The following is a 13340-nucleotide window of genomic DNA, read 5'->3' on the forward strand; positions in this document are numbered from 1 at the left end:
TAAGGGCAAGGTAGTGTTGAACTGATTCAGTCTTCATTTTGGGATATATTAATACAGACATTTCTGTATTTTATAGAAATTACTGTATCAGTTGAGATATTTACATTAGATGTTTTAGTAGCTCTCTGAAGCTGCAAGCAGACTTGTTGAATTACAGCAGAACATCAAGAGTCAGTATGTTGAAAAATCTGTGAGTCTACTTTTTTGGTTCCTTCTTCCCCCCAAGGTATGAGACACGCAATCTATGACAAACTTGATGATGATGGTTTGATTGCCCCTGGGGTACGTGTGTCTGGGGATGATGTCATCATTGGCAAAACAGTCACACTGCCAGAAAATGAAGATGAGCTGGAAAGCACCAACAGGCGCTTCACCAAGAGAGACTGCAGCACCTTCCTGCGGACCAGTGAGACTGGGATTGTAGATCAGGTCATGGTGACCCTGAACCAGGAAGGATACAAATTCTGCAAGATCAGGGTGAGCACTGACATTTGTGCTTTCTGCTTTAATCATCTTTGGTCTGTATTTAAGTTAGCAACTGCATGTTTTCCTGTGGCTTACAGGTACGTTCTGTAAGAATTCCACAAATTGGAGATAAATTCGCTAGCAGACATGGTCAGAAAGGAACCTGTGGGATCCAGTACAGGCAAGAGGTAGTAATTTATTTTTTCTTCTGGAGATTTTACCTGTGGTGATGATCTTGGCATTCTTAAGTGAATTGTCTATGGACTATCTGTTCAGGTGCAATATTGACTTAAATGTAGCTAAAATATTTTTAGAAGGAGACACAGCTGCTTTTTACATATTTCAGCGTCTTTTAAATTCTTTAGAAGACTTAATTTGGATCCAGGCACATGCTTTTCCTAAACATGATGTTCTGGGAGGAACTGACTGTGTGTTTCCCTGCTCTAGGATATGCCCTTCACGTGTGAAGGCATCACACCTGATATCATTATCAACCCCCATGCCATCCCTTCCCGAATGACCATTGGTCACTTGATTGAGTGTCTTCAGGGCAAGGTAAGAAGCTACACTGTCTCAGCAGTAGGAATTAAAATTTGGTGGGGTTGTATCCTTTGAGGTTTTTTTTGTTTTGGTTTGGTTTTTTTGGTTTTTTTGGGTTTTTTTTTGTAAAGATAAACACTATCTAGTAGGTGTTAATTCACTTTAAAATTATTGTTCTCCAGTTATTTGATAGCCAAAGGAGGTTTCTTAGGAAAGATGTACAGCCCTGTAAATTTTATCAAAAGGTCAGGTCCTACCTACAGTGTGCTCTTTCATCTGTTGCTTTTGTTCCAGACATTTTCCCCTGACCTAAAATAAGGAGAGCAGAGGCAAAATTATTTATAGTGTGTATTTTTTAAAATATGTGGCAGATAAACACAGCGAGATAGGGTACTACCATTGGCATGGAATCTCAAATTCCAGTATTAAGAGTTACAGCTGTTTGAAACAGCTAAATGTGGTCTAACCAGTCCTTCAGAAACCTGATAAACTTTTCCAAATCTCTTCTCTGTAGGTGTCTGCAAACAAAGGAGAAATTGGTGACGCTACACCTTTTAACGATGCTGTCAACGTGCAAAAGATTTCCAACCTTTTATCAGATTATGGCTACCATCTAAGAGGGAATGAGGTATAATCAAATTATCAATCCACTGTCATTTTTTTAATACACCTTTGATGGCTAGTAAGGCTTATGGTTGCCTTGGCTTCTTCAGGTCCTCTACAATGGCTTCACTGGTCGAAAAATCACATCCCAGATCTTCATTGGCCCTACCTATTACCAGCGCTTGAAGCACATGGTGGATGACAAAATCCATTCTCGTGCACGAGGGCCAATCCAGATCCTTAACAGACAGCCCATGGAAGGCAGATCTCGGTAAGGATCCTGTTAATTTCTCTGTGGGGTTTTGTTTTTCTGTCCAGCTTTTAGCCCTGAACAAGTAGTTGATTCAGCCTTGCAGCTTAATTAGCTCACCCCAAATAGCCACCCATTTTTGCATGTGTTTGCCTTAAGATCTTGTATTGGGTGCAGATGCCAAGGTTTTGGTAGCAGGAGGTACTGCTGGGGTGGCCTCTCTGAGAAAGGACCAGGGCTTGCCCTGTGCTGGACACAGCCACTTAGAGCTGGCCCTGGCAGCCCCAGTGCTGGCCAGAGCTGAGCCCAGCAGTGGTGCTGGTAGCACCTCTGTGAGAATATATTTAAGAAAGGGTAAAAAATGCTGTGCGCTAACTGTGAGAGAGGAGTGAGGAAATGCAACAGGCACTGCCCTGCAGCTTGTGGAAAGCCCACGCTGGAGCAGGCTCCTGGTAAGAGGTGGGGGACCCCTGCTGCTGCAATCTGTTCCTGAAGGATTCTAGCCCTTGAGAAGGGCCGATGCTGGAACAGTTTGTGAAGGACTATCCCATGGAAGGGGCCACATGCTGGAGCCAGAAAAAATTGTGAGAAGGGAGCAGCCAAGAGCAGCTGTGATGCCCTGACTGCAGTCCCCATTCTCCCAGTCATCACAGGGAGGAGAGGAAGGAGTTGGGAATGAAGGAGTGAAGTAACCTGGGAAGAAGGTTGGGGAGGTGAACTTTTTAGTTTTGTTTCTCATCATCCTACTCCATTTTTAATGGGTGATTTGTCTGTGGTGGTAATTGATAAACAATCTCCCTGGTTTTATCTTCACTCATGAGCTTTTCCATCTTACTTTCTCCCCATGTCCTGTTGACATGGTGGGGACTAGAGAGCTGTTTGGTGGACACTGACAGACAGCCAAGGTTAAACACCACAGATAAACAGAGGATGATTTAATAGTACACTTCATTTTGCTGTATGATTGTGCTGTGGCTGTCAGGCACCAGCTGTTGAAATGCTCATCAGCAGTTATTAATTACTGTTTTCACAGTTTTATTCTGTGGTGTTAGAGGAAAAAAAAAGAGCACATCTTTCCTGCTGCCTTGCAATGCAGACACTTGTTCCAACAACAAGAACTGATTATTTTGCCAGTGAACTCAAAAGTTGAGGGCTTTTCCTGTTCCTTTTAGTGATGGTGGCCTTCGCTTTGGAGAAATGGAACGAGATTGCCAGATTGCTCACGGAGCAGCCCAGTTCTTGAGAGAAAGATTGTTTGAAGCTTCAGACCCCTACCAGGTCCACGTGTGCAACCTCTGTGGAATCATGGCCATTGCAAACACGAGGACTCACACCTACGAGTGCCGCGGGTGCCGCAATAAAACTCAGGTGCGTGTGCTTCTCATCAGCCATTGTTCCTCCTTGTGGGCAGCAGGAAATGCCACTTGAGTGAAGCAGGAGCATAGGAAGTAAATATTTAAAGAAGCACCAGAACAATTGCTATTTTAGTTTCATAACTGTTTTAAGTGTTTATAGCATTGTAGTCAATTTGGATGCTTCCTTTTTAATTTTACAGTGTTGGCTTGTCACTTGGCAGGAAATGCTGCTCAGTGCAGAGTTTTCAGAGACTTTAAATGCTTGAGAGCTTGTTTTTAGAACTAAAACTCAGAATCACAGGAATTTAGAGGCATCGCCCTTGTGACTGTCCCATGAAGATATTTATGCTTGCAGAGCTGGGTCCCCACGGGAGGTCTTTTGTGCTGCACTTTGGTGGGGTCTTTTAATTTAATAAAAGCTCTGCAGTGCATGCTTGGTTACAGAAGTGTGTCAAGGGATAGCAGTAGCAGGGATAAAAATAGTAGCCTTGAGCAGGCTTGTTTTTGTGCCCAGGACTGACTGCTGCAACTCTGAACAATGGCACTGGGGTTACAGAGTGATGTGTGCTGGAAACCTTACCTGCATTTATGCACCTCAGGCACACTCTGCTGTGCACATGTTCTGTTAAATGGTTCTTGTTTAGGATCAGATCCCTTGGCTACATTTTTATGTTAGAAATGTGTTCTGGAGAGCTGCTGGGTAGCCCCTACAGACAGGCTCAGCTTCCTTCTTGCTTTGGTACTGTCTGTGAGCAATTCTCACTAAATGCTTTCATGCAAAACTTCAGATTTGCTTTTAAGCCAAAAACTCAAGGAAGTTATTTGTGTAGAGGATGTGGAAGTTGATGCTTTATGAGTGTTAAATTACAAGACTTTTGCAATCTCTTTGCAGATATCTTTGGTTCGAATGCCCTACGCCTGCAAACTCCTCTTCCAGGAACTGATGTCCATGAGTATTGCACCTCGTATGATGAGTGTTTAGCCTTAAAAGGGCTTTTTTTTTTAATTATGAGACTCAAGTGCTCAGGTTTTGTTTCATTTTGTACACGTTGCAATCAAAATTACAGTTTTACTCATCTGCTGTGTGCTGTTCAAAAGTATGTTTATTTCCTGTAAATAGAATTAAAATTTGTAATCCAGCTTGTGACTCTATTTGTGTATCTGTGAAAGAAGTGTGCAAGCAAATTGGGACTCAAAGAAAAAGGGAGTTAAGAGGGACTGATTAGTCAGCTAGAAAAAGCCAGAGCTTGCAGCTTTCCAAAATACTAATTTAAAACTGTGCATAAGTGAAAGTCCTCACATCACAGCTCTGCACCATCATCTGTGGAAAAACAAAAACATGTTACACTCTGTCCTGTTCCAAGGGGGAATATTGCAACTTTGGCAACAGCTTTGGGATCTCTTGGCTGAAGATGAGCCCTGACCCCTCCTTCCTTCCTGCCTTCTTTCCTTCCCTCCCTGCTGCAGGGGGGTGATAATAGACACGTTTTTCTGTGCTGAGATCACCTGGACATGGCACACAGACTCTCACAGTGTAGCTACGATGTCTGGCAGTTTGTTCCATTAACTTTATCAATTTCCTTTAAAGTGGCAGTCTACATTTACTTATCACTTAGCTCCAGATGCCTCAGAGCTTTCCTACAGCTGAAAAGAACCAGCTGTAGCATGTGCTGGGTGTGTGCAAGAAACAAACGGTTCTGGGGTATAAGCTTGCTGTTCATAGCACAACTCAGTAAAACTCAATTTCATTCACATCCATAAATGAGATGTTTGAAAAGGGATTAGAGACTACCTTAAAACCATTAGCCAAGTTCCTGTGCATGGTATTTGGATTCATTGTAAGCTCTCATTTCAGTGCCAGGTGCTGCTAATGTTCTTCTAAGGGAAGTATTTCAGTTCTTCACAGACATAAGGACACAAAAAGTCAAGACTATATAGTTTGGATAAAGCTAGCAGGGATTAAAACCAAGGATTACATCCAGTAGGGGATTTGGGCAGCACAGTATTCTCTAGCCAGGTGCTTTATTCCCTGTCCCTCTGCCTCTAGCAGGGTTACAGTTACTATTGTGGCTCTCCAGGTTTATTCCTAAGCATATCTTGTGGCTGTGGTACTGAGCCATCCTCTGCAGCTGGCATGAGGGTGGCTGCTTTGCCACCAGCTTTGCACACAGCCTAGCAAACAGGACGTGCTGTGGCAAATCTCCTAAGGTTTCACATCCCAGCATGCAGAGAACATGGCAGGAATTGGAATGTCTGCTGTGCCAATACTGCTCTCAGGAGAGAGGGGCAGGTTTGAAAGCATCCAAACAACACTGAAAGGATGATACAAATGTAGGGCTGGAAACCCACTGGAAGTTGCTCTGTAAAAAACCCAGAAGGTGTTTCTTAAAGTTTTTTCGGTATTCCCAGTATTTTACAGCATGTGGGGGGTTATTTAAAAATCCCTTGAGAACTCTAGCAGCTAAGATTTGCTGGAATGTTCTGTCAAATGCAAAAAACTGCACGTTAAACTGGTATTTCTAGTGGGGGGAGGGTTTGTTGATTTTTTTTTTTAAAGCATTAAACAGAGGTAGTCCTTTTGTATCAAATAAGAATAAACTGTTAGGGAAGAGAGCTGCTGAGTGCTCAGCCACACTTACCAACCTTTGGTCAGGGCTATTTCATGCAGAGTTTCCACAACGTGGATTTTCGCAGAAGCCGTTGCCTCTCCTTTGGCATTTGATGCATGGCACTCATATTCCCCAGCATCCTCTTTGCTCAGAGGAGATATCTGAGGGAAGAAACACACCCCACTTCCCCAGTGAGCATCTCTTGCACTAGCAGAGGCGATTCTGTTTTCAGGTATCTTAGAGAACTTTGTGTCAAACCCTGTGCTCCCCTCTATTCCCCCTCTGATTTTGCAGTTTGGCACACTGCAAAGTGCTGCAGGCTAGACAGAGGAAGGGTGCATGCAAGGTAAGACTGCATGGTAAGACCGGAACCAGCAGCCAACCTTACCCTTCATCTCTAACTCACACAGGTTGTTTTTCTCCAAATTCCCTTTTCTGCTGTCCTGTTCTCTGTCCATGAGCAGTTTGCAAAGTGCCCTCTGCTGCCTGTGCAGCTCTGTGCTCACACAGAGTACTCACCAGCACCCAGCCAGTCACTTCGTGCTTCTCAGGGCCCCCACGGGTCTGGATGGCCAAGTTCTCCCGGTCCCCAGGCAGAAGCTCCATCCTCTGGACACCATACTGTCCTCGAATTATCTAAACAGAGGGGCAGGAATGGGTAAGAATTTAGGGGCTAACTCATGCTGGAGCTGCATGCTGAGCCATACCTGCACACAGACCAACATTAGACATACATGGATGTGTTTTGTGCAGCAGCAGTGTATTTCTAGTGTCACAGTTTCACCTAGTCCTCCCTGTAGTGTAGCCACCCCTCACCTCAGCAGCAACAGAGTGGCCCGGTTTTCTGGGATGGATGGTGCTGTGCAGTGGGGTGTGCCAACATGCCCTGTGCTGATCTGGCCTCACAGAACTTGTGTGTGTGTTCCCAAGGGTGTGTTCAGTGCCTGTTTCTGCTGCAGCAAACCATATGGTCCCTCCTGGTAGGCACAGCATCAATGGGAAAGCAGCACTGCAGTCTTTCCCTGGTGTCTGAGCCCAGAGCCCAGCACAGGATAAGTGGTGCTCAGCCCTTGTTACCACCAGGTCAAGCAGTCTCTCAGCCATGAGGAGGAGGCATGAAAAGCAGAGCAGCACTTTCAGTGAGTGTAAACTCAGCATCAGTTCATAAACAAGCAGAACACTCTGCCTGAGTCAACAAGCCCACACTGCATACTCACCTGACAGTCTGCTCTTGAACCCCTATGAATAAAGCTTGCTGTCTTACAGCAAACTTGGGGTTAATCTAGTTTTTTTCTCCATTACTTAAGTAGTAATGTTTCAGCTTAATTTTAAGACCCTTCACAAGTGTGCACAAACCTGTGGCACTGGAAGGGGCTGCAGGAGCCACGCAGTGCCTCCCAGCCCTACAGCCAGGATCCTCTCCATTCAACACTGGTCCCTGTCCTAAGCCAGATGTTACCAGTGCTGCCAAAATCAACATGCTGCTGGCTACTGGAGCTCAATGACTGCCCCATGAGGTTCCTGTTCCCAACGTGGGTGATGTCTAGCCACCTCAGAGTCACTGCTGCCAGCAGGGTGAAGGTGAAGGCAGGTCAAGGGACATTCCCTACATGCTCCAAATACCAGGCGCCACCAAGAGAAACACGAGTCCTGTCCTGGCTCAGGATCAACAAGAGTTTATTTGCTAAATAATGTCTAAAAAATAAGCAAAACCAGATGTGTGGGGGTGGACAGAACTGCAGAGATGAGAGAACTCATCAAAGAGGTGTGTTTCTACAGAGATCTGCTATGGCCTTTGTGCTTAGCAGGCACTTTCAGCCACCTCAGGTTTGCTGTGCTGTAAGAGCTCCCAGCAGGGCCCTTACCTTGTTCCAGATGAGGACAGGGGTCGGGATGCCAATGACTTCACAGCTCAGGTAGATTTGTGCTCCTGTCACATTCCAGATGTCCTTAGGAGGAGTCACAATGGAGGGTCCTGAAAAAAGGAAGAAAAGCTTTTAAGTCCCAGGTGACTGCAAGCCTGCCTCCATAAAAAGCCTTTTAAGTGGGAGCCAGTTTTGAGGATGAGGTGAAGGTGATCCCTGCTAGGAGCAAAGTTCACTGGACTGATCCCGCATCACAACACTTCTCTCTCCAAAGTGGCACACACACCCAGCCTTGAGCTATCCAGACTGATGGGTGCTTGCCCCAGATGAAAAATCAAGTATTGAGCAGTTCAGGTGATGAGTCCTCCTCCTCACAAGGTTGAGGTTAGAAGTGAAGTACTGATTGTATTCTGTTACCTCAGGGGCTGAGCAGAACTGTATCAACTGCTGGCTCTGCTTACCATGCAGTCACCAGGTCAGCTGGCATGGAGCAAAGGACCCCTAGGAGACAGAGTGCATCCCACTCTGTCATGCCATGAAGAGCTTGCCCAACTTTGCAGCATCATTTCTCCCAGCATGATTTCAATGTGGGCTAGCAGAATTCCATGTTGTGCTGTTCCTGTTTTACCTGTGTGCCATGCTCAGCCAAAGAGGGCTGGCTGGGTGGTGGCAGAGCTCTCCATGGGTGAGATATGGGAAAGGAGAGGGTGAATGCAGAGCTCTGTTTTTCTCCAGAGAGCTCCAATTCCTGGTTAAATAGAGAGCTGCTGCTAAAGCAGATCAGAGCAGGGTTGTTTTGCAGATCTGGCTGGAGATGTTTATCCCTCAGGCTGGGAAATGCTGGAGACATTACCCATATCCCAGGAAGGGAAGAAAGGCTGTTTCTGTTCAATCCCTCTTTAGCCAGGCTGTTTTGTAAAACACAGCTATTAATTCCCTGCAATAGGAAGTGCAGACCAAAGGAGCATAGAATGTTTATTTCCAGTTATTGATAGTTCTAAGAACACCACAAACAGCTTTTCCCCTTCTGTTCTGAAGATGCAGGCAGTAACAGGAAACTAAAGCTCCCATTACACTCCATCAGGAGAAGGCATTTCCTATGCAGACAGGTACTCCAGAGCCAGCCTGACAGAAGCTCCTGGGTATACTGGCTCACAGACCACACACCGCTCATTCCTAGTCCTGTAAAAGAGAGGCAGATATGGGTCCTAATGCTCCTTATGGGGTCCTCAATCTGCACTGATTTCAGCCCTGCACATGCACTCTGCCCTGCAGCCCTGTTGCAGACAGTGGGGTGCAGGTCTCAAGTGCATCCCACTGCACCAACATCTTCCAGCAGAAGGCTGGTGTCTTCTTCCTCCTCATGATTGGGGCAGACCCACACTAGTATCACAGCCAAAGGGTATCAGCCATGCTTCTATTTTAGCCCAAGAGATGCTGAGGTGGTTCCCTGCTCCTGAGCAGCTGGTGCAAACCCAGAAAAGTGTTTGCTCTTCTCTTTTGAGATTTCTCTCTCCAGGAATGACTGCACACAGCCAGCTGGAGGGAAGCTGCTTAGAGACTAGGGGTGGCTGCACTCAACCTTCTCTGTTACAGAAGTATCCCAGTTCTGATATTTAACAGGAGGCAGCTGTGGAGAAGCAGAAAAGTTTTATGTGTAGCCCTGGGCGATGGTTGAAACCACACCTAATAGTCAGCACAGGCTGGTTTCCTGGCAGGCACCACAGCCCAGGTGCTCCCCATCAGCACAGAGATGAGCCTCTCAGCTGAGAAGAGGCTTTAAGCAGCATTTCAACACCCTGCTGAAGGTTTGCTCCCCTGAGTACCCTGCAGTGGCCAGCCCACTGCCATCTGCAGGATGGGGCCACCTCAGGTCACGCACTCTGCTCCCCTTGCCCAGTGCAGCGCTTCCTGCACAGCCCAGCTGCTCTTTTTTTCTGGTGTCCCTTAAACAATAGGGACAATAAGGTGCTTGGAAGCTGTGATGGGACACAATGTCCCCAGGCTGGACCCATGCTCTGTGAGGAGCCTCCAGCTGATATGCACCCAGCAAAGCCTGTTGCTGCTGCTGCTGTTATTCTGCTGTCCAGCCCTCCACATGCAAACTGGCTGTCCTAAAGCAGAGCCTGGGACTTGTCCCCAGCTGCCAGGGCTATGTCTGTCCCTGTAGGACACCATTCTATCACTGGGGTTCTTCCATAAGGCAGGAAAAACAAGTTCACCAAGATGACAAGTGCCCCCCAACGATCACAGTCTCACACCACAGAAAAGGAGAGATCTTGGCTCTTACATTAAAAGCCAGGTGGATGTTAAGGCATTGTTGTGCTCTTCCAGGATCTGGCTCAATTCTCCCCTGGTTGAGAACTGGCAGCATTCAGAACACCACTAAATCCTCTGCCTGAGGTGTCTCAGTCTTGGTTACTGCTGAGTTTCCCCCTGTGCCAAGGGTTCAGGCACCCACTTGCCCAGAGGTGTTTATTCACCCTGCCAGGATGAACAGGTCACATCATGATTTTTCAGCAGCAATTGATGTCAGGGAAAAAGAGACAAGGAATTTCTACCCACCTCCTGGGTGAGGAGAAATTGTTTATCTTCCTGGACAAGGGAATTGCCTGCACAGCTTCACAGCAAAGCCCTGTCTGGCTTGGCACAGCAGTCACAGCACAGTGAGAGCTTGGCTGTTATGAGCTTGTCCTGAGCTCGGGATGTACATCCTGATCCAACCAGGCAGAACATGACGTTCTACATTTGGCTGTAAAATGAGCTGGAAGCATCCACAGGCCTCTGCCTGTGTCTGACACAGCTCTGAGGCCAGGAGGGAATACACATCCTGAGAGATGCAGCAAGTGTCATGGGAAATGTCACTGTGCTCTCTCTGGACACTTGACTGAAACCCATACAGCCCAAACTCTAGAGCTGGGCTCTTCTGCCACTAAAAATAAATGAGAAAGGCCAAGAAGTCACCAGATTTAAAGTCAAATCACAACTGGCCACAGCAGCAGCTAAATTCTCAGCACAGTGAGCTGACACCAGGTGCATGGCAGTCACCCTGCTTGCTGCCTGTGCTGGTCCCACCCATGCTCAGCCCTCAAAGTGGACAGAGATGGACAGATGATACAGCAGCCTGACACAGCAGGAGAGGCAGGGGATGGCAGAGCCTTGCATGCACTTCAGAAGATGTGAGGACATTCCCTCCTCCAAGTGCCCCTCTTGCTTCAGGAGCTCTTGTGAAGGGAGCAAAGCTGGGCCTGGAAACCAGCCCACCTTGTACAAAGCAGATGTCTTGATTCTTGGCAGCAAGGAGTCCACCTGCCATCATCCCACAGCCTGCACCTCAGAGCCTTGCTGCTCTCCTGGCAGCACTGCCCCAGAAGGGAGGGTTTCTCCATCAGCTTCCTTCAGGCTGAGGACCTGAGGGCGGCACCTGCCCAAAGAAATGGTCCCCACCACCAAGGTGGCTGAGTGGTCCCTGCTGTCCTGCCAGGGACACTGTGGATGTACAGATGCTCCCTGACTGCTCATGAGCTCCTTAACCAAGATGACAGCCCAGGCTGTTGATGGAGATTAGCTGCTCTCCACAGGCACTTCAAGCATTTCCTCTGTGCTCTGCCCATTGTTTGTAAAACAAACAGCTCTCCCTGGCCCAGGAAGGCGCTTCTTACAGAGCCCCAGAGCTCATTCACCCTGGGACAGAGCCTGAAAACACTTTTTCTGCAGCTTGCAGGGAACTGACAGTCTGTGTTATGTCAAAAATAGCAGCTGGAAAGGAGTTCCCATTGTTAAATGCAGTTGCTTTTCTGCCACAGCAATGTGCACAGCAGAGCCTCTGGCATCCTCGATGAGGATATTATTATTATTTGGATATTATGAGGCTATTATTGGATATGAGGACATTATTATGAGGATATTATTTGGCATCTCTTTCTGACACCCCTCCTGCACCAGGCACCCCTCCTGTGCCCAGCCTCAGCTGGCATCTCCCAGCCCACCCACTTGTCCCTCACTGATTCCTGCATGGTCTCTCACAGCTGAGAGCTAGGAGCTCCTCACCAATCCTTTGCTGTTGACACAAACAACCCAATGAAAACGACACAGCAAGCAGAGCAGTCGCTTTTTTTGCTAAGATCAAGGGGACTAAAGGCAAAAACCAGCTGGACATTAAGCACTGTGGGCTATGTCCTGGTGCTTGGGAATGCCTGAATGCCCAGACCATGAACACATGGAGCCATGTAGCACAGGCTGAAGCTCACTGGGTGTCAGCCTGGCTGCCAGGCAGCACTGCACTGCCCTGCCACAGCCCCAGGGCACACACACTGCCTGGGAACACTCCCCAGGAGGACAAACCCAAGCAAAAGCTGAACATTGTTCACTCTCACAAGCTATTGCAAGTCTGAAAATAAACCGACTCCAGTCTCCTAAGTTGCTGGTAAAGTACTTTCCCTTCAAAATGACTTTATATGGAAAAAGGGAAACCTTCCATAAGCAATGGACATCCAGTGATGTGAGCTGGCATGGCCTCAGCTGCTCCCTCCCACGTCAGTGCCCTGGGAGAGGCACAGCAGACGGGAAGTGTGGGCAGCTCCCAGCCTTACCCACTCCCAAAGCAAGCAGCCTGCACTCTGGCAGATGGACAAACCTCCTCTGCTACCTTCTGAAGGCATCTCTCATCCTCCTGCAGCCTGTCTTGGAGCAGACTGAGGAGACTGGATGCAGGAAGAGTGTTGGATGCTGTGTGTGTTTGGATGCTCCCCCCAGACTTCAGCAGGCTCTGGAAAGGCTGCAAACACAAACTCAGCTTTGGCCCAAGCCCTGCAGACTTGAGCCTGAGCCAGCTCAGTGAGGAAGGGCCCTGGGGCCACCATCACTGTGCCATGGAGCAACTCCTGCTTTCCACAGCACCAGGCTCAGCGTGGTGAACGCTGCTGCTGCTGGAAACACCAGCCCTGCTCTTTTACCCTGGGCTGGAAAAAAACACCCTCTCTCCAGAGACCATGGGCAGGACCTTTGTATCACAGAATCACAGAATGGTGGGGCTTGAAAGGGACCTTAAAGATCATCTACTTCCATGAGCCAAAGCCTGGAAAGAATGTGAAAACGGAGACAGCAAAAAGGCATGGCAGCATTTCTGCATGGAAAAGCAAGCAGGGCTTTCAAAAATCCAACCTGATTAGACTTGTTACGTGGTAATCTCCTATTTAGCTCTAACCTCAGCCAACCTCAGCCCAACAAAGGACTAAACACATTTTTTAAAACACAGCATGCCTTTCCAGCAACAGAAAAAACAAACATAGGGTGGAATTTGCTGATCAGTAGTCATTCCTTCCTAGTGAATTTGGGTATGCTGTGATGATTGAGAATGAAGACACAGGTGAAATACAGGATCCTCCTGAGCAGTGAAGCTTTTGCATAGCCCTTGGCATACTGTTGCTCTCTAGGACTCTGACAAGTAATATATTAAACAATTTCCATAGTAGCTTTTAGCACAGTAACCATAAAAACTCAAGCTCCAATGAACCAAAACCTTTTCAAATAGTGGAATGTCTTTTAAGGAGGAATTTATGACCTGTGCTACAACAGTGGAAGTCCCCAAAGTTACACATGAATTTTAAATCACCAGTAATTTTGAACACTGAGAGCAATGAACAGCAGTGTT

At 47.2% G+C, this 13340-nt stretch overlaps 2 protein-coding genes across 3 annotated transcripts in view; one reads left to right on the plus strand and one right to left on the minus strand.

Annotated features, from left to right (window-relative positions):
* The window catches only part of POLR2B (RNA polymerase II subunit B), a 16248-nt gene extending 11896 nt beyond the window's left edge, over positions 1 to 4352 (plus strand). Inside the window, exons 19-25 of the mRNA XM_054632594.2 lie at positions 227 to 477; positions 564 to 653; positions 913 to 1020; positions 1520 to 1633; positions 1719 to 1879; positions 3031 to 3226; positions 4106 to 4352. Of these exons, the coding sequence (XP_054488569.1) occupies positions 227 to 477; positions 564 to 653; positions 913 to 1020; positions 1520 to 1633; positions 1719 to 1879; positions 3031 to 3226; positions 4106 to 4195 (1010 nt within the window). The 3' untranslated portion in view covers positions 4196 to 4352. The remainder of the gene's footprint in view (positions 1 to 226; positions 478 to 563; positions 654 to 912; positions 1021 to 1519; positions 1634 to 1718; positions 1880 to 3030; positions 3227 to 4105) is intronic.
* The window catches only part of IGFBP7 (insulin like growth factor binding protein 7), a 15398-nt gene continuing 6356 nt past the window's right edge, over positions 4299 to 13340 (minus strand). Inside the window, exons 2-5 of one of the 2 annotated variants that reach the window (XM_054632596.2) lie at positions 7688 to 7797; positions 6342 to 6458; positions 5857 to 5983; positions 4299 to 4534 (exon numbers count right to left, since the gene is read on the minus strand). In XM_054632596.2, the coding sequence (XP_054488571.2) occupies positions 4515 to 4534; positions 5857 to 5983; positions 6342 to 6458; positions 7688 to 7797 (374 nt within the window). In that variant the 3' untranslated portion in view covers positions 4299 to 4514. Of the gene's footprint in view, positions 4535 to 5852; positions 5984 to 6341; positions 6459 to 7687; positions 7798 to 13340 lie in introns of both variants that reach the window. The other variant, XM_077177066.1, reaches the window with a different exon arrangement.

This window comes from Agelaius phoeniceus, chromosome 4, assembly GCF_051311805.1.
Source record: "Agelaius phoeniceus isolate bAgePho1 chromosome 4, bAgePho1.hap1, whole genome shotgun sequence".
NCBI lineage: Eukaryota > Metazoa > Chordata > Aves > Passeriformes > Icteridae > Agelaius > Agelaius phoeniceus.